This window comes from Monodelphis domestica, chromosome 1, assembly GCF_027887165.1.
Source record: "Monodelphis domestica isolate mMonDom1 chromosome 1, mMonDom1.pri, whole genome shotgun sequence".
NCBI lineage: Eukaryota > Metazoa > Chordata > Mammalia > Didelphimorphia > Didelphidae > Monodelphis > Monodelphis domestica.
Window position 1 is genome coordinate 565,824,054 of NC_077227.1, and position 25,379 is coordinate 565,849,432.

Consider the following 25,379-nt stretch of genomic DNA (forward strand, 5'->3'; position numbering starts at 1 on the left):
GTTGCTTTGGAAGAAATATTTTCTAAATGTTTAAAGCACTGTAATAAATAGGAATAGTTACTCATCATTCTCCTTTATTGCCATTATTAGAAAAAAAGCCGGAATTATTCAGGAGGGGAAGTGTGTTTTTAAGGTAATGTTGGAGGAGAACATTACTAACTCAAAAACATTTATTGATACCCTAAGTATAAACTATACTTATAATGAATATTAATACAGAGAGACTTTACTTATTGGTGCTCAACTATCTGGCAGCTTTATTCAGGACATAGCCAAGAGCTCAAGAAGAAAGCAAAAAGAAGGCCTCTAAGCAGCCAAAGTGAACGTCACAAACTGTGTTAATTATATTAGAACTCATTCTATTCCCCTCATTTAAAGCCTTTTTGCTCATTAGAATTTGTGTATGGTTAAAGTTTTGTTACCTGCTTTCCTATCTTGCACTGACTTAGGGAAGAAATGCTATTATACCAGGCATATTGATGTCTTTGTAAACTGACAGCTGTTTTCCTGGTATCATCAAAAGAGGAAAAGTTTCAAAAGCAGACACAAAATAAATCCTGTAATCCAGAGCAGTCTAAAGTGTTCTGCAGCTCTCTATAATTCTATCTTTAGTTGCTTAGGGCATCACTTTGTCAGCCCACAGTAAATTAATATGTATTAAGCCTGCAAGGTATCTGATAAATCATTGAACCCAATTCCTAATTTTTTTTTTTTGAATTTGAGGAAATTTGAAAATTTGAGGAAAGAAAAATGTGAAGTAACTTGTCCAGGTTCACAGCCAGGCTGTGTGAGAGCCAGATGAGATGTATTTCAGGTGTTTTAACTCCTAGCTCAGTGATTTTTTTTTTTTGCTTTATCAAGTTGTTTTTCTTTAGAGTTGTGAACCCTGAGTCATCAAGGAAAGGTTAAATTATTTTTCACCTGCTTTGTATGAATAAGTAGAGAAGTGTTTAGTTCTTTTAAAAAAAAACCCTTCTGTCTTAGAATCAATACTGAATATCAGTTCAAAGGCAGAAAGAGTGATAATGGCTTAGGCATTTGGGATTAAGGAACTCTTGCCCAGGTTCACACAGCTAGGAAGTGTCTTGAGACTAGATATGAACCCAGAATCTCTTTTCTTTACACCTGACTCTTTCCACTGAGCCACCTAGCCGCCCTTTATCCAAGAAGTTCTAAATGGACCCTGCTCATTCTCAGGATTATTGACAGGAGAGAGACAGAGAGGGGAGCAAACTCTGTTTTTAACAAGCAGATATACCCATCAAGGCTAAACCATTTTTAACATACTATGTTGTAAATATATCATTTACTTTATAAGATCAGCCTGTGGATTTTTTCAGAGAAAAATTATATAATTTGAGAATTGGAAGTTACCTCAATGACCATTTAGTCCAACTCATGATAAAGAAATTCCTACTAAAATATATCTAATAAATGAATAAGTCAGCCTTTTCTTGAAGACCCTTTTTGGGCAGTTCTGATTATTAGGAAATTTTTTCTTGTCATCAGACCTAAATTTGCCCTTTTTGTACCTTCCACCCTTTGTTCTTGGTTTTGCCATTTAAGGTCCCAATGGAAAAAAAAAGTCTAGTCTCTTTCTATGATAGTTCTTCAAATAGTTGAAGACAGACTTTGTATCTCTTGAACCTTTTCCTCTTCAGATTAAATATACCTCATACCTTCAAACCTTTATACATTCCAATAACATTATATACTTATGGCTACCATGTCTAAAGAAAATTTCTAAATTGACATCTATAACCCTCTTTGTATTCTTATGTTTTTAATTTGTTACAGGAAATTTATACATGGATATCCTTTTAATACTTTAATTTCAACATTGCCTACTTGACTTTCTGAAATATATTTTGCCCTTTTGTTCTGGATTGCCATTAGTATTCTGTTCAAAACCCTGCAACCTCAAGAGTAATTTTGATTCCTGTCTTTCATCTCTTGCATCTTATTTGTCTCTAGGACCTACTTCTTTTAGGGATACTTTTGACTTCCTATTTCTATAATACAGGACTTCACTGCAACAACTTTAGTCTTCTCTCTTTCAGTAATTTTTTATTGTATGCCTGACTAATGGAAGCAACTTTTCCAATCACAAACCATGTTTTTCTCTCCTGTTAAAGAATTTGTTTTCTGTTTTAACAAATGAAGTTTTTTCCTCTGTCATTCAAGGCCCCATACTAGTTGTGTGCCCTGCCCCCCCCCATCTTTTACCTCATGTCCTATAATTCATACCTTTCCCCAGGTCTTCTGTTTAAGTGAAGTTAATTTACTTGCTATTTCTGTTTCTATACTAACATACTTGACATTCCCTTTGCCTAGAATGCATTTTTCTCCATTCTTTTTAAAACTTGTTAAAAATAACTTCTTAAAAGTTTTCTCTTTGGATTTTACCACTCAATGCCTCTTTTCAACATTTTTATTTAAACTAATTGTATTTATTTGTATTCTATTATACTGTACTCACTTTATATTTTGCCCTTAGTTGTTTTTTCACTTATTTTATGTTTGTGACATATATATATATATATAACTATAAAAAATATGCATTCAACTGAGTCTTAAGTCTCTTGAAGGGAAGGACCATGTCTTTCCCATGTTCTTCCATACTGCTTATCATGTGTCTAGGCACACAAAATCCTTAGTAAATCTAGTCTGTCTTTTCTGTTGTGGAACCCATTTGAATTTTTCAATCATCAGAATTTATATTAAAAAAAAAAAAACCTTGACCATAATGTTTCATTTTTTCTCCATTTCTGGTTTAGAAGAGAAAAAATTATTTGCCATATTTTTTGGGTTTTTTTGTCCTTTGTATTAATTGTATATATTACTGTAGAGGGTTTTTTTTAGTGATCATTTAATTCTTTTAAGAAAAAATGAAATATAATTTTGCTTTCTTTAGGGACTATTTTTATAAGCTTATTTTACCTATTAAACATTGCTATTTAACTATGCTTTTTTATCATTATTTGGTTTTAAAATATGGAGTAGATGGTACTTTTAGGCAACCTTTGAACTAGTTTTTCACTAATAAGTTTGGGTTTGTCTTGGCAGTTGACTGGATTATTGCTGACATTTTGGCAGTCAGGCAGAATGCTCTTGGACATGTACGATATGTTCTGAAAAATGGCTTAAAATGGCTTCCATTGTATGGGTGGTATTTTTCTCAGGTAACTTTTTAAATTTATTTTTCTTAAGGTTTCTGGTATTAGAGGTCCCTCTTATCCTAAACTGAAAAGCTTTGTGATAAGCTTCTTTCTAATGGTACATGAAGATGATTAGAAGAATTAAAAAATGTAGTAACTTTAAAACTTTAAAGTGTATATACATATATAGTAGATTAAAAAAGTAATTGTGAAGATATAAAATATTTTGTGTAGTAATATTCCTTAAGGAATAAAATGGTAAAAGAATGCTTTCTAAGATTATACATCCCTTTTAGTCACTAAATTGCTTATGATTTTTTCCTTTCATTTTATAAAATGTAACTCCATATTTTTTTCCTACTAAAATTATTTGATATTTTAAAATTTCACATACATAAAAATGGTCAAGACATGGGACATGTTTATAATAGGAAAAGTTTAAATTGCTCAGTTGAAAGATATAGATAACATGAAAATTCCATGTTATAGTTTTAATGATGTCAGATTAGAAAGGTTTTGTATTATCACCATGAATAAGAGACATATCCCTATCAGTTTGTATCATTCATGAATTTAATTATGTTTACACTTATTTTGAATTTATATTTTATACATATTTGCCATTTGTTGTGTTATGCTGCATTTTTCTTTTTTACTTCTTTTTTTTATACCTCCAAAAATTTTTAAAAAGAAAATGTTATCTGGCAAATAGAGACAATTATGTAAGTGACTTTATCAGACTGGCAAAGGGATCTGTGACACAAAAAAGATTTAAGAACCCTTGCTTTAATACTCTTGGGTTATAAAGCAAGTAGCAATATGTGTATATATGTAGCTTTATTGTGTGTATATATGTTTTAAGAAAAATAATTACCAACTTTAGGTTTTTATGACAGGTTCAAATTGTTAACATCTTATTTAGCAACAGATGTTAACTTTATTTTTGTTTGATAATAAATCTATTGCTTTCATTCACACTTATTGATAAAGCTAAAACTACTTTTGTGAAAAGTTCCCAATATAGTCAACTTAAACAGAATTGTGCTCTGAGGTTTATAATTATTCAATTCTATGTGTCTAGCTTTGTCTATATAGAATTTGAGTAAAATAATTTTTATCAACAGTAGGAATAAAAATAAGAGAAATAACAGAGAACTGATGATGATGTCTTGAAAGACAAAACAAACTTTCTTAGACAGTTTTAGCTAAGGTATTTCATCTTAAGATTTTAGGACAAAATTGTCAAATATCCCAAAGAGGCCTCAATAATTCTCTAGATTTATTTTATACCTGCTTTGCAAATAATGCCTACTTTTACTACAGAGATTTTATCTACTTCTCCCTTATTGCAAGTTATTTTTTTCTCCTTAGTGTTTTTTAGATCCAGTGTACAAAGTTCCTGTTCTTTTTCCTTATTTTTTCTACCATTATCTCATCAGTAAGTATAAATATTATGATGTGGCATCAAAGAACATCAAAACTGGAAGGGACATTAATGATCACTTAAACTATTGTCTTAAATTTCACTTAATGGAAACTGAGTCTGAAAATAATATAGTTGAGCCAACATAGATTTTTCAATGAAATTTAAAGTCAGTATAATTTTTAATGGCCCATCACATGTAGGTATGTTAATTTTTAAGAAGATTCCTAGGGCCAGTTAGCATGTTCTGGCCTATTTGTAAATTCTTTGTTATTTTAAATCCCAACTTTTCTCACTGAGGTTTTTCTCTTGTTCTTGCATTTGTTAATGATAATATCTTTTACTTATATAATGCATTGGGGTTAAAAAGTATGTGTGGGTGTATATCTATAGCTATACAATTATATCTTCATCCTTAAAACAACCCTATGAAGTAGATAGTGTCATAGTAATGATAACAATAGCCACTTACATTTAGATCTAATTCTACAGGGTGCTTTTTAGGAATGTCATTTAATCCTCACAACCACACAAGATACAGTACAAGTATTTAATAGTAAACTAACACTTATTAAAACTATTAAAACCAGGCATTGTATTAATGCTGAGGATATAAAGAAAGGGAAAAGAAATCCCTGCTCTCAAAAGAGAGCAGTCTAATAGGAAAAACACCTATGTACAGACATGATATATAGCTATCTGCCTCTATACATATATATGTATGTATATATAAACATATATATACACACACACATACACATGCATACATACACATATATAAAAACATTTATCTGATAAATTAAGGGTCATCTTATAGGGAAAGAAGAGGACCTAGGAAAGGCTTTGTAAAGTGGGAGTGGGATATTAGCTGAGACTTAAAGAAAGCCATAAAACTAGAAGCTAGAGATGAGGAAGGAGAGCATTGCAGGCATGGAGGACAAAAATGTTGAGTGTCTAGATTTGTAGGAAAATCAGAGAGACACCAGCATCAAATGTATGGTGGAGTGTGCTAAAGGGGAGAAATAAGGTGTATGAAGATTGGGAAAGGTAGGGAGGGGCACCAGATTTTATAAGGGGTCCAAAAGCCAAACACAGCATTTTATATTCTGGACACAATAGGGAGCCACTGGAATTGATTGAATAAAGAGGTGATATAGTCAGACCTGCACTTCAAAAAGACTTTTTAAACAGTTGAGTGGATGATGGTTTAGAATGGTGAGAGATTTGAGATAGTGATACCAATGCAATATTCTAGTAGTGAGGTAACGAAGGCCTCCTACCAGGGTGGTAGCAATATCAGAAGAGAGAATGGGACATGTGTAAAAGATGTAATAATGGGTAGTGATGATGGGGTTTGATATCTGAATTGGATTGTTCGGGGTGTAAAGGAGTGAAGAATTAAACGATAACACTTAGATTTTATGTCCAGGTGATTGAGAAGCATGGTGGTGCTAAGATAGAAATAGGGAAGTTAAAAGGGGAGGGTTTGAGGGGAAAGATAACTAACCTTTCAAGCCTTATCAAAAAACCAAAAGGTTTTAGGGGGTAAATTCCTATGATAAATATATAAATCAAACAAAGTAAATCCAAACAGTCCATAACACAAAATAAAACAATAGTTCTCTACATCTTGTGTCTTACCTCTCTCTCAGGAGATGGGCAACATGTTTCATCATAGGTCCTTTGAAGACATGGTTGGTTATTATAATGATTTTTACATTTTTTAAAAGTTGTTTTTCTTTGTAATATGGCTATCCTAGAAATTGTTATCTTGATGCTGCTTATTTCATTTTGTATCACTTCATACTACTTAGAACTTTTTGAAATTATTTCTTTGATTGCTCCTTACAGTGCAATAACATTTCATCACATTCATATGCCATAGTTTTTTGTTTCATTACTCAGTTGTCTAAGATGCAATCTAAAACATGTTACTAGGTTAGGTTTGAGTATTGCTTTCCCCTCTTTTAATCCCCCTTTAGAACAAGAACTCTTTTGCTTAAGACTACTCCCTCCTTAATATTATTCTCTCTCTACATTTGTCTGCACCTTCCTTTTCCTGTTGGGTTTTTTTTCCCACTAAACTACATGTGATAGTGCCACGTTGTTCAGCCTCCTCTTGTTGATTGGTAAGGGTGAGGTTTATCTGATAATCACTTTCTTCACTTCTTCAATGTTTATGTATTTTTATGTACTCCATTTATAAGGAATAGTAAGTTCTACCCTCTTTTATCTTCTCTGTGCTTTTCCCCTTCCTTCCCATTCTCTTTTCGAATCCCTTAGAATAGAATCAATCTATATGTCCAGGTTTTTATTTTTAACCCTCCCTGAATGTAGTTTGAAGTCATTACTGTCCTGAAGTTGACATTTCTTCTCCTGTTAAAATGTTAGTACCTCATTATCCTATAACTCCTTCCAGTTACTTACATAAATTTTCCTTTTAAAGTTTCTCTGGACTTTTGTGTTTGTATTTTAGAATTCTTGTTCAAGTATGGCCTTTTTTTTTTCTTCCCAGAAATTTTTGAAAGTTCACTCTTTCTTTAAAAGATCTATTTTTTTCCCCTTATAGGGCAGTATTTAACTTTGCAGGGTAAGCTATTTTAGTTTCATCTTTTGGAATATCCTAAGATCTCTTAAATATAAGCTATGTAGACTCTTGTGATTCTTTTGAATGCTTGTAGTATCTTTTGTTTGATGAAGGAGCTCTAGATTTTGTATGGAGCATTCCTGAGACTTTTCCTTTTAGATTGCTTTCAGGAGATAATTAGTACATTCTTTGCACTTTTCCTCTCAACTGCTTCAAAGTGATTTGGGCAGTTTTCCTTTGTGATATCTTGAAATGTAGTGTCAAAGGTTTGTTTGTTTATTTAAACATAGTTTTCAGGGAGTCCAATCTTAATGATTTCTCCTTGCCTGTTCGGTTGCTGTTTTTGATCTTAGAATACCTTATTTCCTTGAGCAAGGCAGACCAGCACCTTCTTGTTACACTTATTGTCTTAGAGAGTTGCCTAAAGTACTGAAAAGTTATGGATATGGACTAATAATGATAGCCTTTCAGACTCCAAGGTCATCTCTCCGGTCTTTATATCATGTTGGTTCATTTGAATAGCAGTATTACCAATTTAAAAAAAAAATCCACAAAACAATTATTGAATAAACACAATAAAGCCAAATTTTAGAATGTTATTTAAGATTTATATATATTGGGAAAGAGAGTTCTTTTTTGAAAACTGAACTTTTCCTTTTTTAAGTAAACCTACTGTATGAGTTTTAATATGTATATATATGTAGCACCATCCATTTTTTCCCATTTGATATTTTTTAAAATATAATTCAAATATAGCCAATCTTGGGTATCTCCAACATAATAGTACCCGTTCTTATCCTTAAACATCATCCTGACTTCTTCTCTTCTTCAAGCTAATGACTTCTGCCCAACTACCCTCAGCTGTGTGTTATGGCCCTCAGGACAGTTATTACTTTCATTTGATACTAAGAACACCCAGATATCAGATGGCTTTGGAAGAATTGCCTCCACTTCCCCAACATACCTTGTTGTATTTAGGATCACTTCTTTAGGATCACTTCTTGCCTTTAGCTGAGACCCAGCAGAACCCAGATTCTGTTCCTAGTTAGTGATTTTTGAGTAAGAACCTTGACCTGTTCCAAAGCCCCACTAATACCCTTTTTTTTGTTTTGGGTGGGATAGATTGAATAATATAGAAGGCATAGATGGGGGTATGATCCATTATAGATACTTATAATATCTTTTCTCTATAAATGCATTCTTTTTGCAAATGTATCCAACTTAATCATATAGGTTTATATATCCTTACTGTCATCTTTGATACTTCATTTTCCCTCCATATAGCTGGTTGTTTGCCATATCCTCTACTCACAGAGCCACAACCCTAGTTCAAGCCCTTAGTATTCATCATCAGGATCATTTCTAAAATTAAATATATGCATATTTTAGGTTCATTTAAACATTTTTACTATTGCCATAAGAAAATAGGTGCACATTTGAGGCTTATGTTAAAATTTTTAATGATAGAGGAGTATATTCATTAAGAGTTTGGATGAGTATAGAAAAGTCCAGGTTTCAAATCCTTCTCTGACACTAGGTTTGTAATCATGACAAGACAGTTAATCTAGTGTGTTTTTATTTTTGAAATATTGCTTACTTCATAGGATTGTTGTAAAACTGAGATGAAATTTGTGTAAAGCATTTTATAAACCTTAAAGCACTATATAAAAGTGAATTAGATTTCTTAACCTTATATTTTGAAAAAACAAAGTTGGCAGAAAATACCTATTACTTTAAATAGGACTTAATATAAAATATTAATATAGAAAGGTAGCTTAATGTAAAAAAAGAGTTCCTAAGTATAAATAGAAAAAAAATACTGTTATTGACTAAAATTGTAAGTGGTTTCTTTAAGCACTACATTGCTCTTTCTATGGACCCATTCTGTTCATTACTCATTTCTTAATTATATGACTACACACAGAACTGTTAATTTAAGAATAATGTGTAAGGGGATAGCTAGGAATTCTATAGATATATTCTCTTTAGAAAATAATTTTATTATTTTGACATGTGTAAAATTTGTACATTTAAAATTTATTCTCTCTTTTGAATATTTATCAGAATTTTAAGATAATTATATTTTTAAATTTTCTGTGTTGAAGCATGGAGGAATTTATGTAAAACGAAGTTCCCGTTTTAATGAAATGGAAATGAGAAACAAGCTAGAGAACCAGATGGATTCAGACACTCCAGTAAGTTTATGCATTGTGTTCGGCCTTTGTTAATGTTACTGCTATTTGCCTATCATTCACTTTAATTTAGTTGAAGAAACTTTTTTTCTCTCACAAGTTAGTAGTGTGAATTTCACATTGGTTGTAATTATGGAGGTTTCATTTTTTTAATAATTCTTATTTATTAGATAACCTCCAAAAGTCTCTTTCTACAATAAATCCTTTGGTTTATTAAGTGTGTTTTTGCTAGAGTTGTGGATAGGTAAAATGGTAAATAAAATAGAATGACAAAAGTTTTTTTTATTAATTTTGATTATAATCAAGATTAATATGAATCAATCAATTCAGTGATTAGTATTAACTATACATGTGGCTAAAATTAATGTTTTCTGTTTTATCTTTTAATCAGTTCAAATATAGTAAATCTTTTTGTGTTGAGGAATAGTTATTTTTATTGCAGTCATCAAATTATTTAAAACTTTTAAAAATATTCATGAATTTACAAACAAAGACATTATAATTGCTCATTTTCAGCTGTATTTTGTAATGGCATGGTTTCCATAATTTTCTATTAAAGGAATGTTGTTTACTGCCAAATGACTTTTTCCCATGACTTCTTTTCAGAACTAAAGCTCAATGACTGTAATTATTATATTTTGATTTGTTCCTAATGTTATCGTATAATATAACTTTCTGTCTAATTAGTTCAAACTTTAGGTGATGGATTGCAGGTAATTTTAAAGAATATAACTTTAACATAGTCTGGTGAAATATAACTAAGCATCTTGTATAAGAGTTTATATTTTCTTGACCATGAAAAAACTGTTAATACTGAATGTTTTTGCATTTGATAACAACATGAAAATTTTTAAAAATTAATGTCCTTTTAAAAAGAGGCTATACCTATAATTTCATTGGTGTTAGAAACTTGGGGACTCCTTGTGAAAGGGCATTTCCTTTACAAATGCATTTTAATATCTATTTCACAATGTAGTATTAGATAACTGCCCAGAATACTATGAGTCTAAGTGACTGACTTACTCAGGGTAACATACTCCAACATAAGTGTTGGAGATGGGACTTGAACCTCTGTTCCCCTGACTCTGAGGCTGGTTCTCTCTCCACTAATGCCACATAGCTTGTTCATAAGTAAAATAAAAAGGTTTTGTTATAATTTAATACCTAGCAAAATTGGTTTCTGTATGTGAAATTATTAAATGTAGTTATAATATTTTAATAGTACCACAGAGGTGGTTTTTCTTCCCTATGAAATGTTTTCTAATTTCCCATGACTTTTTGTGTTTCTACTTTAGAGGGGAAAAAACCTAATTTGGTCTTAGAGTTATCCTAAGGAAAAGGTCTTTCATATTCCAGTTCCTTGACCTGTAGTTTTTGTTCATATTGGGTTATAGCTTTTACTTCATTTGGAAACAAATTTGACTGTTTTTAAAAAATCTAAAGTTATTTTGCAAGCAAATGCTTATTATGCCACCTTTTAAAGATGACAAGCTTGTTCTTCTTTGATCAGTAATATTTTATTTTCCCCCAATTATTAATAAAAATAATTTTGAACAGTAATATTATGATATTTTGAGTTCCAAATTCTCTTTCTCCCTCAGATGGTAAGCAATTTGATATAGGTTAGATATGTGGTATCATGTAAAATATTTCCATATTCATCATATTGAGGAAGAAGATTCTTATCAAAGAGAAATAACTCTTGAAGAAAATAAAGTAAAAATTAATATACTTAGTTCTGCATTCAGACTCCTTCAATTCTTTCTCTGTAGTTGGATAAATAGCATTTTTCTTCAGGAGGCCTTTGGAATTGGCTTGGGTCATTGTATTGCTAATAATAACCAAATCATTCACAGTTAATCATCCATCATACAATTTTGCTGTTACTGTGTACAATGCTCTCCTGGTTCTATTGCTCATTTCAGTTTGTATCAGTTCATATAACTTTCCAGGTTTTTCTGAAATTATCCTGCTTGTCATTATATAAATAATATAATACTATTTCATTACATCATATACCATTAACTTGTTCATAAATTCTCCAATTGTTGGGCATCTCTATTCAATTCTTTGCTACTACTGTAAATGTTTTTGGGTTTTTTATGAATCAATCCTTTCCCACCTTTTAAAAAAATCTTTTTGGGATACAGATGCTAGTATTGGTTTTATAGGATTAAAGGATATAATACATAGTTTTTATGGCCCTTTGGGAATAGTTCCAAATTGTTCTTCAGAATGGTTGGATTAATTCACAACTTAATTCATTAGTGTACCGACTTTGCCACATCCCTTCTCACATCATTTTCCTTTTCTGTTATATTATCCCCTCTACTAGGTGTCAGATGCTTTTAAAGTTTTAATTTGCATATATCTACTTAATAGTAATTTGGAGCATTTTCCGCTATGATTAGAGATAGCTTTGATTTCTTCATATGATAATTGCCTTTCATTTCATATCCTTTGGTCATTAATCAATTGTTTTTCCATTGTGTAGATATGATTTTATTTGTATGAAAAGTTGTTTTATGGTTGTGTTCATACAGTTCCTGAATTTGTCTTGTCAGGTAGACCCCCAGATATTTTTATTGTCTATAGTTATTTTAAGTGGAATTTATCTTTCTATCTCTTGTTGCTAGACTTTGTTGGAAATAAATAGAAATGCTGATGATTTGTGTGGACTTTGTTTTCTTTTATATGGATTTTGGGTACAGTACGGGTGATTTAGTTTGATATGTGATATAATGTGGTTGTGCCTTGACAGTATGTTAATTGATCAGTCTTTAGATAAAATTGTGTGGAAGGATTCTAAAATGGTCAATTAGTCTATCTGCTGCTAATCATAGTACAACTAAATCATTTCAGGAAGATAATTACCATCCCCCCCACCCCCCAATAAGCTCTCTACTTTAGGTAATATACCAATGTTATAACTTTTAAAATAACAAATGAAAATATTTTAGGCATATACTCACCCCTTATATAAAATTAAAAAAAAAACGCATCTCTCTTTGTATCAATTCTATGACAGAAGAAAAGTTGTGACTTGCCCAATCATACAGCTAAGAAATGTCTGAGGTCAGATTTGAACTCAGGACCTCCTATCTTCTGGTCTGAATCTGGAACCATTGAGCTTCCTAAGCTGCCCTAAATTTTTCTTTTTTAAGAAAGATATCAATCCTCCTACTTTGGAATGATACAATATAGAGTGCTATTACATTCCCTTTTCCTATAATTAGGCTAGATGAAGGTGATTCAGATGTTCTGTCTTGATCTGGAATGATTTTTCAGGATCCTTACAAGACTACTTTGATGTCTGAGACCAAAATGGGCTTTGGGGTTTGTTTATTCTTTGGTGTGCCTTAGTATCTAAAATCATTTAGGTTGCCACATTAAAGCAAACCTAAACTTGTTTTATCTCTAGAAGCTAGGTAGGGTCTTTTGATACTCTGTGACCTGGGATGCTGACTTAGCATTAGATGTATAAAAATACAAATTACCTTAATGTACTTTGGTTCAAGATTATATTAGAATTAAACTTGCAATCAGTAAACAATTTTAAAATGTTTGTTATATTTCATGTTAAAATGATGTAATTTTTATCTATTTCCCCGATTCAATGAAAATATAGAATAATTGGTTTACACCTTCACTTAAAATAAGTTGGTTTAAATATATTTAAAATTTAACATGTACATATATTTGTATATTTAAAATAATTGTATTTTAAAGTGATTCCTCAGGGACCAACTTTTAACATTGTAACACATTTGATAGAAGATGGAGTTTGGAGACAGAAAACATGAAAAGTTGTGCTTATCTGCTAGGAGCCCAATGGTGGGTTGAATTTAAAGTGACAGAAAGCAAATTAAATATCATTAAACCTAAATATTTGTATTAATTCTTAATAAGAGTAGTGTGAGGCAAAATATATTGCAACTATTGAGATAGATCAATCAATAGAAATAGTTCAATGGATTTTATAGATGGATTTACCAACTTTCCCAGTGAATATTTGCTTTGAAAAGAGCATTACATCATATTCAATTATACCTATGTATTATCATCCATTTTTACATTAAAGAAGCATCTTCTTTAGGCATTCTTAAGGCTAGTAGCCGGAGGATGTCAAAATAAGTTGCTGTTGTCCTTGAACTTTGATATTATGGTGTTAATATTGATTATAGTTATTGTTGTTGTTTTAAACTCTTATCTTCTGTCTTAGAATCAATACTATATTGGTTCCAACACAGAATAGCAGTAAGGGCTAGGCAGTGGGGGTTGTTGTCCAGGGTTGCACACTCAGGAAGTGTCTGAGGCCAGATTTGAACCTAGGACCTCTGGTTTCTAGGCCTGGCTCTCAATCCACTGAGCCACCCAGCTGCCCCCAATTATAGTTGTTGTTTTTTTCCCCTGTGTAGACTTGATTCACATTGTAATCATTATATATTGTTTTCATATGGCTTTCATTCTTCATTATTTTGTGTCTTTCCATATTTCTCCAAAATCCTTGATATTTGCCATTCCTTAGGGCTCACTATGCTCATAAACTACAATTAGTTTCAGCTGTTCTCCAATATTTGATTATGTATTTTGTTTTTATTTTTACTTTTTTTAAAATTAATATGTGATCCTTTTCTTGTCGTTAGTAATGTTTATGGTGCATAGGGCCCAGTCCTGAAACCTGTGCTATGTGGTATCGAAAGTTTAGGAGCTTGTTTCTTGTCAAATTCCAAATTATCTTTTAGAATAGTTTAAGCACATCTATAATTCTTCTTCTTATTCCTTTTTTTCCTACAGCCCCTCTAACAAATAACATTCCCATTTTTAGCATTTTTGGTAGCCCCAATGATTGGATAACATAAGAGCAAAATTTCATATTTGCTTTTCCTTAGTGTTTTTATAATTTTCATTTGTCTTTTGTCTATTAATGTAGTTTTATGTTTAAATTATTCTTGATTCTCAGTGAGAAAGGAAACAGATGTTCATTCTATTAACTTTGATAATCAGAATAGCAGGTAAAATATTTGCATTAACTATAAAATTTAATTAAAATAAGATTAAAAGCTTCATTGGGCTCCTGGTAAACTCAAATCTCTCAACTTCAACATTGGGAAATTTTTTGTTCATCATGAGAAGTACTTGAGAAATAAGAATATTAGAATATGAGTAATAGTTAAGATTTATCAAAAAACGATGTATTCCAATAATTGTCCGAATCATTCTGGGAAGCATTTTAAAATGCCAAAGAAGTGATGAAAATATCTATACCCATTGACCCAGAGATTTTACCTCCTAGCTAGGCATATCTTCTAAGGAGGGTCAAAGATAGAATATAATCATAAATACTCATAGCATAATTTTTACGGCAGCAAAGAATTAAAAAACAAAGTAGATTTCTATGGATTATATAATGACTGTAAATTATGGTAAAATAATTTAATGGAAGACATAAGAAGTAACAGCAAAGAATTAAAAACAAGGAAGATTTCTATGGATTATATAATGACTGTAAATTATGGTAAAATAATTTAATGGAAGACATAAGAAGTAACATGGAATCAAATAACTAGAACCAACCAAACAACATACAAAATTGACTATAACAATGAAAATGGAAGGAACAACTCTGAAAATTATTGAAACTGAATGCTGTCCTAGATGTCATATTATACTATTAGATTCAGTGGATGACTGTTTTTGCTGATTTTTTCCTCTCTTCTTTGTTATAAGGGATGGCTTAGTTAGTAGAATAGAGACATTATGAAATAAAAGTATTTAAAAAATATAAGGTAACAAATTTAAAATAATATTACTCAATAGAAAATAATATGTTTTGAATGGTTGAATATAAAAATTCATTTAAGAACATTTTCTATAAGATTAGTGTGAGAAACACCATTAAATTATTTATTACAGAAACAGAAACAGAACTTATACAATAATAACCTTATAAAGACAACTCTAAATAAGTTCTATCTTTTATAAACTTTTGAATTCCAATCAATTATTTTGAAGTAGTTATCAAAATATTTTTAAAATGCTAACAGACCTCTAACTTGTAAACTATTTGAATAGCCAGATCTAAAGAGTAGTCATTAATAGTCCAAGCTTAGTTTGGAGAGGGAGTTACTGATAGAGTGTCCCAGTAAAACTGAAAGCTATGTCATTATTATGTCTCAAGTTTGAGAAAATGCATCTTCTTCTCTTCATTGGAGGGAGATTTAGATTTTAGATTTTAATTTATGTTTTTAAAATTTATTTAATTAATTTAGAATATTTTTCCATGGTTACGATTCATGTTCTTTTCCTCCCTTCCTCCTTTCCCCCTCCCATAGCCAATGAGCAATTCAAATGGGTTTTACACATATCATTGATCAAGATCTATTTCCATATTATTAATATTTGCAATACAGTAGTCATTTAGAGTCTTGATCCCCATTCATATTCCCGTTGAACCATGTGATCAAGTAAATGTTTTTCTACTCCCACAGTTCTTTCTCTGGATGTGGATAGTGTTCTTTCTCATAAGTCTCTCAGAATTGTCCTGTATCATTGCATTTTGCTGCTAGTAGAGAAGTCCATTACATTCAATTGTGCCATAGTGTATCAGTCTGTGTGCAATGTTCTCGTTCTGCTCCTTTCTCTCTGCATTAATTCCTGGAGGTCGTTAACTTCATATAGAATTCCTCCAGTTCATTACTCCTTTTAGCACAAATGTATTCCATCTAGATTTTAGATTCATTTAGAGGCATATAAGCAGAGAATATCACACATATGATGTTGTTTAGTTTTGTCCCAAATCTACTCTGTTTGTCCATTTTGTCAGTAACTCATACAAAGGAATAGATATTCACTAAACTAGGAAAGTTAGCAAATGGATTTCAAAGATAGGTTCTCAAAAGCAAAAGGACCTTAAATAGAGCTAAATACAAAGTCTTACAAACTTGGCTTTAAAAAATCACCTCAAATATAAGATCAAGTAAGTTGGCTAGAGAAACTTTTTAAGGTCCAGGGATATTAGTGAACTGAAGATTTTTTGAGAATCAATTGTAAGTTATGGCAGCTAAGAAAACTAATATAATCTTGGACTATATTAAGACTCAGGAGGTAATGTTATAGTCTTCCCTGGTGTGACAAGGAAATCACTTTAAAAGACTGATATATATTAATTTAAGGTCGCCAAGGAATTCAGCTATGTAATTCCTAAATGAAAACTCAAGTCAGCCGTCAGTCTTTTATAGAGTTTAATTACAAACAGGAGGAAGAAAGGAATTAGAGAGAGAGAGAGAGAGAGAGAGAGAGAGAGAGAGAGAGGGGAAGAGAAGGGAATAGGGCTTAAATACCCCCTCTGTTTAGGCTGGGCCAAAAGGCCCAAGCCCTTAGATAGCTGGGGCAAAGAAAGGAGATCAGTCCCTATTACTCACGTGACCAAAATGGAGAAACAGTCTCCGGGGCCTCCACCTCCAGCTTCCTTCCGAGCAAGCTTCTCAGAGAACCTCTCCAACCACTCAGAGCCAAAACTCTCCAACCACCCTTCAGTCCTCAGACCCTTCTATCTTTAAAGAAACCATCCAAGTTCCCTCCCCTCAGTTCTCACATCTACCAATCACTGTCCATCATTTTCCCTGTGCCAATGGTGGCTCTAGCTTAACCCAGGACTGCCCAGAGGTCTGTGGCTTTGCACATGTCTGTTGGAGGTCATATTCTCAAATAATTAAATCTTGATCTTTTGCTACAGCCCTTCCTAAATCCTGTTACCCTGAGTAGGGTAGAGATTGGAATAATTAAATTTTGATCTATGCTGCAGCCCTTCCTAATCCTGTTAGGACTGAGTAGGGTGGAGATTGCAGTTTCCAAGACTTGGTTCTGTCATTCCAAGTATCTCCATTGTATCAATTCTAAAATCAATTATGACTCAAAGAAATTCCTGTTCTATGCTTAAGCATAGGTCAAAGTCCTTTCCATTGTTCAGCAAAAGGTTTCTGTCCTAAAGTAATCTTAAGAAGGGAGGAGGAGGAACCTCCCATGCCAATGGGGTTCACATTCCAATAGCCAAGACCCACTATCAATAGGAAATTTTTCAAGTATGAAATTTCCCAATGGTGAAATTTCCAACATTTATAAGTCTAAGAAATTTTAAGGTTTACACTGGTCAACACCATATGTGGATTTTTATATTCACCTCTGGGTACCAATCTTTTAGTAAGAATGTTGATAAACTATAAAGAGAATCTAAAGGAGAATAGCAGTATGGCAAAAGCCCTTAGGTCCATGTCATATGAACACCAATTTAAGGAATTCAGGATGTTTAGAAAAGAGAGGACTTAGGAGGATGAGATGAAGATATGATAGTCTTCAGGATACTACACAGAGCCAAGTCATACAACCTGATCTAGCAGTGCAAAAGGAGGAGGGTGAAAGGCAAGATCTCTTAGTTGTGAGATAGATATGTAGGGAGACAACCATTGAAATGCTTGCATAGAACAAAAGAAGTATTTGAGAGTCCAGGGAAGACTGATAAGACTTCTCATTTTTCATCTCAAAGGGAAGAACTAGAATCAGTATGTGGAAGTTACAAAGAGTTAAATTTAATCTTTGATATTAAACAAAAAAGTTTCCTAAGAAATAGAACTATTCAAAAATGGAATGTACTTAATGAGGCTATGAATTCCTCACGAAAAGACTAGAGACAAACCACTTATGTGATAGAAAGGATTCTTATTTTGATAAGCTTGATTAGGTGCCTTGATATTCTGTGATATTATTTGTGTGTATGTGTGAAACAAATACATAGATCATAATATGTTGGTATATTTTACCAAGACACTACCCTGAAATCTTATTTCTCTACCATATGTATTTTCTACATGTTTTATCAATAGTGGAAGATGGAGAAGGACAACTAGTGGACATCTCTTCTTTTGTTCCATGCAAGCATTTCAATGCTTGTCTCCCTACACATCTATCTCACAACTAAGATTTTACCTTCCATGTCTTCCTTTTGCACTGCTAGATGAGGTTGTATGGCTTGGCTCTGTGTGGTGTCCTGAAAATATATCCTCTGCCTTGTCACTAGATTCACCTTCTTGAGCTAGGGCTTTGAAAGTCTTGTAAATGAAAAAAAAATATTTGTAGAACACATAAGTCATATAAAGAAATATTAGAAATTTGACTATGGAAGACAAGGATAATGATTTCTATCTAAATAGGAGTTCATACCCTTTTTTAATTTGCTCCATCCCCATTAAATATGAATTCCATGGTATTTCCTTGGTCTTTGCCACATTACAATTTATATTTATTTCTATCTCCTTTTGATAATACATAATATAACTATAGTCTAATTCTATTCTAGCTAGTTTTAACAAATGCTAATACATTTCAAACATTAAATTCTTCACATTGTCCTATAGTTTTAGTAAAGCAAGGATTCTAATTTTAAAGAGAATCCAATACAGAAAAAGGTTTCTTTGACAAATGAACAACTTATCCAATATCATCTTTTCCCAAATGTCCCAGAGAATGAAAGGAACAAAATATATTAATCATATGAGCTTTCTTCCATTTCTTTGTTCCTATGATTGCTGTGTACTGTGAATAAAGGTAAAATGAAAAGAACTGGCATGAGTTCTCTGTTTTTGTCCCACTTTGAGTCTGTAAGCCAAAGAGGACAGTGTATTTTTTGTAGCCTTTCTGGCCTTGTTTCTTTGTTTCTTGTTCTCTCTCTCTAAAAGGAAAAGGATGAAGATTAGGAAAATTAACTTCTCCACTAATATCTAGTACTGACTTCTCAAATCTGGCTTCTCCACTTAAAAAACATATTTACTTCTGTCTATTTGATTTTTTCTTGAAAAGTGATCCATGAATTGAATTTAATAGAGCTTTTTATTTAGTGGAGTCCTACTTTAACCTTTGTAAAGTAAATAATAATTTTAATTTATGTTGTATTCAAATAAAGATTTTCTACAAGCTTTATATGTAATGAGATGAGCATTGGTACTGATTTTTAAATGTTAAAAGTAATTTTAAAAAGTTTGATCTAAAAGTGATAACTAAAAATGTGTGACAGTATTTCATAGTAAAATTTTGAGTGAATGAAATTGGAAGTATTTCTAAGCCCTTTTAGAATTCTGCCCTTAAAATAATTCATAGCATTTAAATATATTTTATAGAATTTTTCAATCTTTATTGAGTATATTTGTGAATGCTTACTCCTGTACTTGAAATTCAGATCAATATAGATGAGGTAACTTTTTTTTTCATTTTAAAAATGTTCCCTTAAGTCTCCATGGGTTGAATATATTTTCTTTGGTTAAAATAAAACCTATTTATTTCACAGATGTATCTTGTGATTTTCCCAGAGGGAACAAGGTACAATCCGGAGCTAACAAAAGTTATTTCAGCTAGTCAAATATATGCTGCTGAACAAGGTAAGCTGAAAATTTTAATTTCAATATTAAATTTCAGAGTTGAATTTTTAACAAGTTGTTCTAATAGTTCATAAGTTTCCATATTTATTAAGTGCTGATTGTATAAAAGGCATTGTGAAGGGGAAAAAAACCCCAGGAAAATAGCTACTGATCTAAAGGATTGAGTTTATGTTCAGTTTTGGAAAATAAGATGTTTTCTTCAGGTAACTTCAGGTGTGAAGAGTGATGAGCACCAACTAGCTTTGTTAGTCTTGATTACTAATCTTATGAGTGTTAACAATTACAAGAAATGAATGTGATTTGGAGAAAGCATTCTGGGCATAGGTGAAAGTTTCTAGAAACATCATCAGTGTTATATAGTGCTTTTAAGATTTGCAAAGTACTTTAACATATAACTCATTTTAGGTTCACAGCATCCCTGGAAGTGAGGTGCTTTTATTATTCACATTTTATAGGTCAAGAACCTTAGACAGAAATTAAGTGACTTTCCCACAGTCATATACCTAAGAAGTTTCTGAGGATTGGTTTCAACTTAGTTAGGATGGCTTGGATATAGGTCTAGTGCTCTGTTTATTACCTCTCCCAGATGCATATAGAAGGTATTGTGCATATAGATATTGTGCATAGGGAAATTTTCAAATAGGTATAATAAACAGATCTGACTAGAATGACTTTTGGGAAAAATGACATTCAACTAGAAATATAGTTTGCAACCAAGTTATGATAGGTTTTATATGCCAAACAAAGTATTTTGTATTTTATTTTAGAAGTAATATATATTTACACTTGAGGCATAACTAAGCCTGAGTTTTAAGAATATTAATTTAGCTGTTTTGGAGAATTAGTTCAAGAATAGACAGTATAAAAGCACTGAAATATGATTGATGATATGTTGAGTTCAGGAAACAGCTGGTGGTAGCTTGACTGAAATGAAGAATTCATTAAAGGTAGTATTGTAAAATAAATCTAGAAAGGTAAGTGAAGAAATAGATTATAGATGATTTTTAAATTCAAGGCTAAGCATTGTATATTTATCCTCAAGGTAGTAGGGAGTCATCAAAAATTTTTGAGTAAATGAAATGAGTATGTTTTATAAGACTATTTGGCAATTATATGAAGAATAGATTAGAGAAGATAGAGAAGCAGAGTCCAATTAGAATTTATATATTTATACCATCTGTTCCCTTAACTTTCAATTCATAAAGCTGTTCAGGCCTTCATCATCTCTTACCTGAATTCTAGGCTGTAGAGCCTTTGTGAGTAGACAGATGGAAGAAATTATATGGATGTTATAATTTATGAGATGTGGATGGCTGATTTGGATGTAGGAGGGTTGGGAGGGGATTCATCAAGGAGGGGGGAAGAGTCCTTCAAAACTTAAGTTTTGAACTTGGGTAAGTGAGAGGATACTGGTACTCTTAACATAAGTAGGGAAGTTTAGAGGAGAGAGATGGGTTTCTCTTGTTAAGTATAAAAAGAGAGATGGACAATGGTCTACCTTTTATATGATTTTAATAGTATTATTAATTTAGGTAGCCTATGATGCCCATTTAAAAAACCTTATTCTAGTTTTTATAATACCCATGTGAAACATTTAGGAATTATATCTTCTTTTAAAAATGAGGAACTAAGTTGGAACTTGCTAAGAGTTACAAAGCAAGTTATTTTCAGAGTCTATGATATAATTTTATTTTTGAATCCTATGCTCCTGATTATTTTTATTTGATCATCTACGTTTTTTTCTATAAAAATTTTGCCTTTGGAAATTACATAATCAATTTGCCTAACAGGATTTAGCTTTAAAACTCAAGTTTGTTAAAATTCTTACTTTTCCCATTTATTGGTGACCTATTTTCAGTGTGATATGGAGTTGAATTTTTTCCCACTGTGCATAAAGGAAGTTAAGATTTCTGAACAGTGTAATCTACAAAAACATGTCCTGTTTTTTCCCTCCAAGATCATAAGTAAACTGTTGGTCAAAAATAAAAACAAAGGAACACTCTAGTCCATCTGTTAAGTCAATTTTTCTTGAATAGAGTTGAAACCACAAGTGCCTGTGACATTTAAACTATAAAAGTTAGTTGTAAAATGTCTCTCTTCCTTCTGATTCTTGTTAATTTCTGTAAATTCTGTATATTCATTCTCTCTATATATATATATGTGTATACAAATTGCTGTGTACATATACTTAAATTCAAAGATAAATTATTTCCTTTGATTTCCTTTTGTGAATGGCTCCTGACTGGTTTATATTCAGTGTGAAATTTAAAGTTAAAATGAGTAAATATTCTGTGTTCATTGTACTAGGAGTACCTAGCATTTTTCATAATCTTTATTATAATTATATTTGACACACAGATATTGTAAAGGCTAATTTTGCATTTGATGCCTTTTTTAAACAAAATGACATAGGTTTATTATAGTTATTTTAAAAGTTTATTACTTATAAATGAAGATTAGTCTTGGGAGCCAACTAATGAGGATTTTCTGAATATCTGCTAACTTTTATTCTAGTTATTTGTCATTGTTATATAGTTTGGTTATCTTTTGATATAAATTTTTTTAGTTTCTATTAAAATACTATCTTAGTTTTCTGATTAAGCATACTATTATATTTAATTTCATCTGAACAGTGATTTTTCCATTCTTACTATCAACTTTAAAAAATATTTTTCTTTTAGCCACCCATTCATCCTTGTCTTTCCTATTTCACAAATGGTCCACCCAATATTTTGGAGACCCTCCTTGTTGTCTCTTGACATTGTGAAGATATCAATAGAACAAACTCGTCATCCTTTTTTGCCATATTGTAACAGTCTTATCTTTTTTCATGCTCATATATTGAGAGGGTCCATTATCCTGCTTCTTCATAATTTATCATTTATATTATTTTGCCAATTTGTAGCCAACAAGCACAACTTCATTGGCCTCTGGGTGGCAGTCATGTCTTATTCTTTTGAAACTGATATTTCATTATTAGCAGACATCTGCTCTCACTTAAAGGATATTGATATTAAAAAGATGTACATTTATTTCAAGAAGTTTGAGACTGTTCATTAAAAGACCATTTAAATTTCCCAAAGGCAAGCTAGGTAGTTTCTACCTTTTCAATTTTTAGCCCAGCTCATTATATATTTGCAGCATTTATACCAGACAGACAGACAGACAGACAGACAGACAGACACACACACACACACACACACACACACACACACACACTCAGGAGCTCAGGTCTGCTGATTGTTTTTCCAACTGTATTTCTTCTCTAGAAAATAAGCATTTTTCATCCAGGCTAATGAAGAGAAAAGAAAAGCCTTAGGTAGGATTTCTTACATCCACTTATAAAGGAGAGTAGATGTTCTCTACTGTTTGGCTTGCTTCTAGTGCCTTGTGATATAAGGTTTTCTGCTTCCACAGAAGTCCTACTCTGATGCCCCATTGTGGCATGGAGGTGACCCTGGGTTCTCAAAGGCTTTGCCAGTGGAATGCAAGTTCTGGCAGCTTCTATCAAGCTGGAAAGTTTTAAAGTATGGTCTCAATGATAAATTCTATCTTCTGTCTGAGGCCCAGCCTAGCCAAATATGGAGAGGTTCAACTCTAATAGGTTGGATCACTAGGTGAGGAATGCTTTTTTCATTCATCATAGTAAAATTTGAGGAGGGAGGGAACACTTTTAGCTGGAGGGAATAAAAAATGTTATTTAGCTAGAGTAACATGTTGAATTTTTTAATAATGACCTTGAAGTACTTAAAGCTATTAAATTATTACCAAAAACATTAAGGAAATTGAGTTTATTTTTTATGTTAAGGATATTTATTTTTTAGTTTTTAAAAAAAATAATGTGCTTAAATTATGATGTTTGAAGGTTCTGTAGCAGGGCTAGATTTATTATTGGGAAACTATAAATAAATAATAGTTAAAGTTTATATAGTGATTTAAAATTGCATTGTTCTTTAACTATATTATCTTCACTAATCCTCACAATAACCAGGTAAGATAGGTGCTATTGTTGTGTTAATTTTACAGATGAGGAAACTTGAGGTGAGAAATTTACTTATTAAGAACTCAGTACTATATATAAATTTGACAAAACTGAATTACATATAACAAAGGGTAGGAAATATGCTTCTCCATATTAGAGGCTAATTTTTTTAAACTACTGGATATGAAATAGTGTTTTTAACTTGTTAATTGGAAAATATACTTCATTGTTGCAGTTAAAATACTATACTTTTATCACATTACTGAACCAAAGAAGCAGGGGAATTACTTAAGATGGTAAAGGGAAATTATTTGGTTTTTGTCTGTCTTCAGATAGCTTCTTTTTCCAAATATATTTTTTATTTTTGAGCTTTACCAATAATATAGGCATTTCCATTTACATAACTGAATTTTAAAAGATTGTATATAAAACTACAAGTTTGTCATGGGGATTTGCTTTTCTTTATAAGTACATAATAAATTCCACCTATAATTTTCAAGATTGTCTTATTTGAATATGTTTTTTTTTCTGGCCTTATTTGCAAACTGAATTAATAAGTTTTATTTAAAATCAGCAAGTGTTTACTAAGTACCCCTGTGTCCAAAACACCTGCTGGCAATATAAAAATTAAAAATACACAGAGGTAAGTTTATTGTAGAAATTGACAAATGAATAGGGAAACTTCATTAGCTAAATTATAGCTGCTAAAGTATAAAGGATACATGTTCCCTGAAGAAGGAACATAAGGAATTGTATTTAATGTATAGAATTTTGTATTGGGGTGATGAATGAAGTCAGGAACTGATTTTATGTGTGTTCCTGGTACAGTGATGGTGAACCTTCTAGAAACCAAGCATCCAAATTGCCCTCACATCACATGTGAGCCCCCTGCCATACCCCAGACAGGGGAGGGAGGAAGCAGTTCTATTGGGCTGCTGAGAGAAATGTCCTCAGATGTGTGTAGAGAGGGGAAAGGGAGCAACCCACTCCAGCATGTGTGCCATAGGTTCACCAGCATAGCTCTAGTGTATAGGATTACTTCATAGGTGACAAATACTTGTTTGTAAATACTATTATATTGAGAGTAGGAGAAGGCACCCTAGGATTTCAATAGTATTCCCCAGTGAAGGTAAATATTATCTTAGTATATTAGATTTATCAACTGAGTTCCTTTTTTCCATTCTGTTATCATACTAGATTTTGATCTAGCCTTTGCAAAATGTTCAGCCACAAATTTCATTTGCAGAACCAGAACTTCATTTAAAAAAAAAAAAACCCAAGCACCAACTTTTATAGATCTCAGCAAGAAGTGTCTTTTCCTCAGCTACATAAATGCATATGAATATGGCTTTCAACCTTTGGACTTCCTCAGGATTTAAGTCAAATATGTTGGCTGTAGGAAATGTTTTCTTCTACATACCTGCCCTCTTCACAGTTAAAATGCATTTGTAGGGAAATCCCACTATCCTATCACCGATTTCTCTGCAGCTAGCTTTCCTAAAGATAGGTAGTAGGTAAAGAAAAATAAAGTTAACATTTTCTAAGTATATTTCTTATCTTTTCTTCTACTTAGGAATACAGTGTGATGGATAGAATGTTGTGCCATG

The 25,379-nt window shown here is 31.8% G+C and overlaps 1 protein-coding gene across 1 annotated transcript in view; it reads left to right on the top strand.

Moving 5' to 3' along the window:
• Nucleotides 1-25,379, top strand: part of AGPAT5 (1-acylglycerol-3-phosphate O-acyltransferase 5) — a 64,558-nt gene that overhangs the window by 18,832 nt on the left and 20,347 nt on the right. The window contains exons 3-5 of the mRNA XM_001381542.4: nucleotides 3,067-3,182; nucleotides 9,274-9,363; nucleotides 19,700-19,790. Of these exons, the coding sequence (XP_001381579.1) occupies nucleotides 3,067-3,182; nucleotides 9,274-9,363; nucleotides 19,700-19,790 (297 nt within the window). The remainder of the gene's footprint in view (nucleotides 1-3,066; nucleotides 3,183-9,273; nucleotides 9,364-19,699; nucleotides 19,791-25,379) is intronic.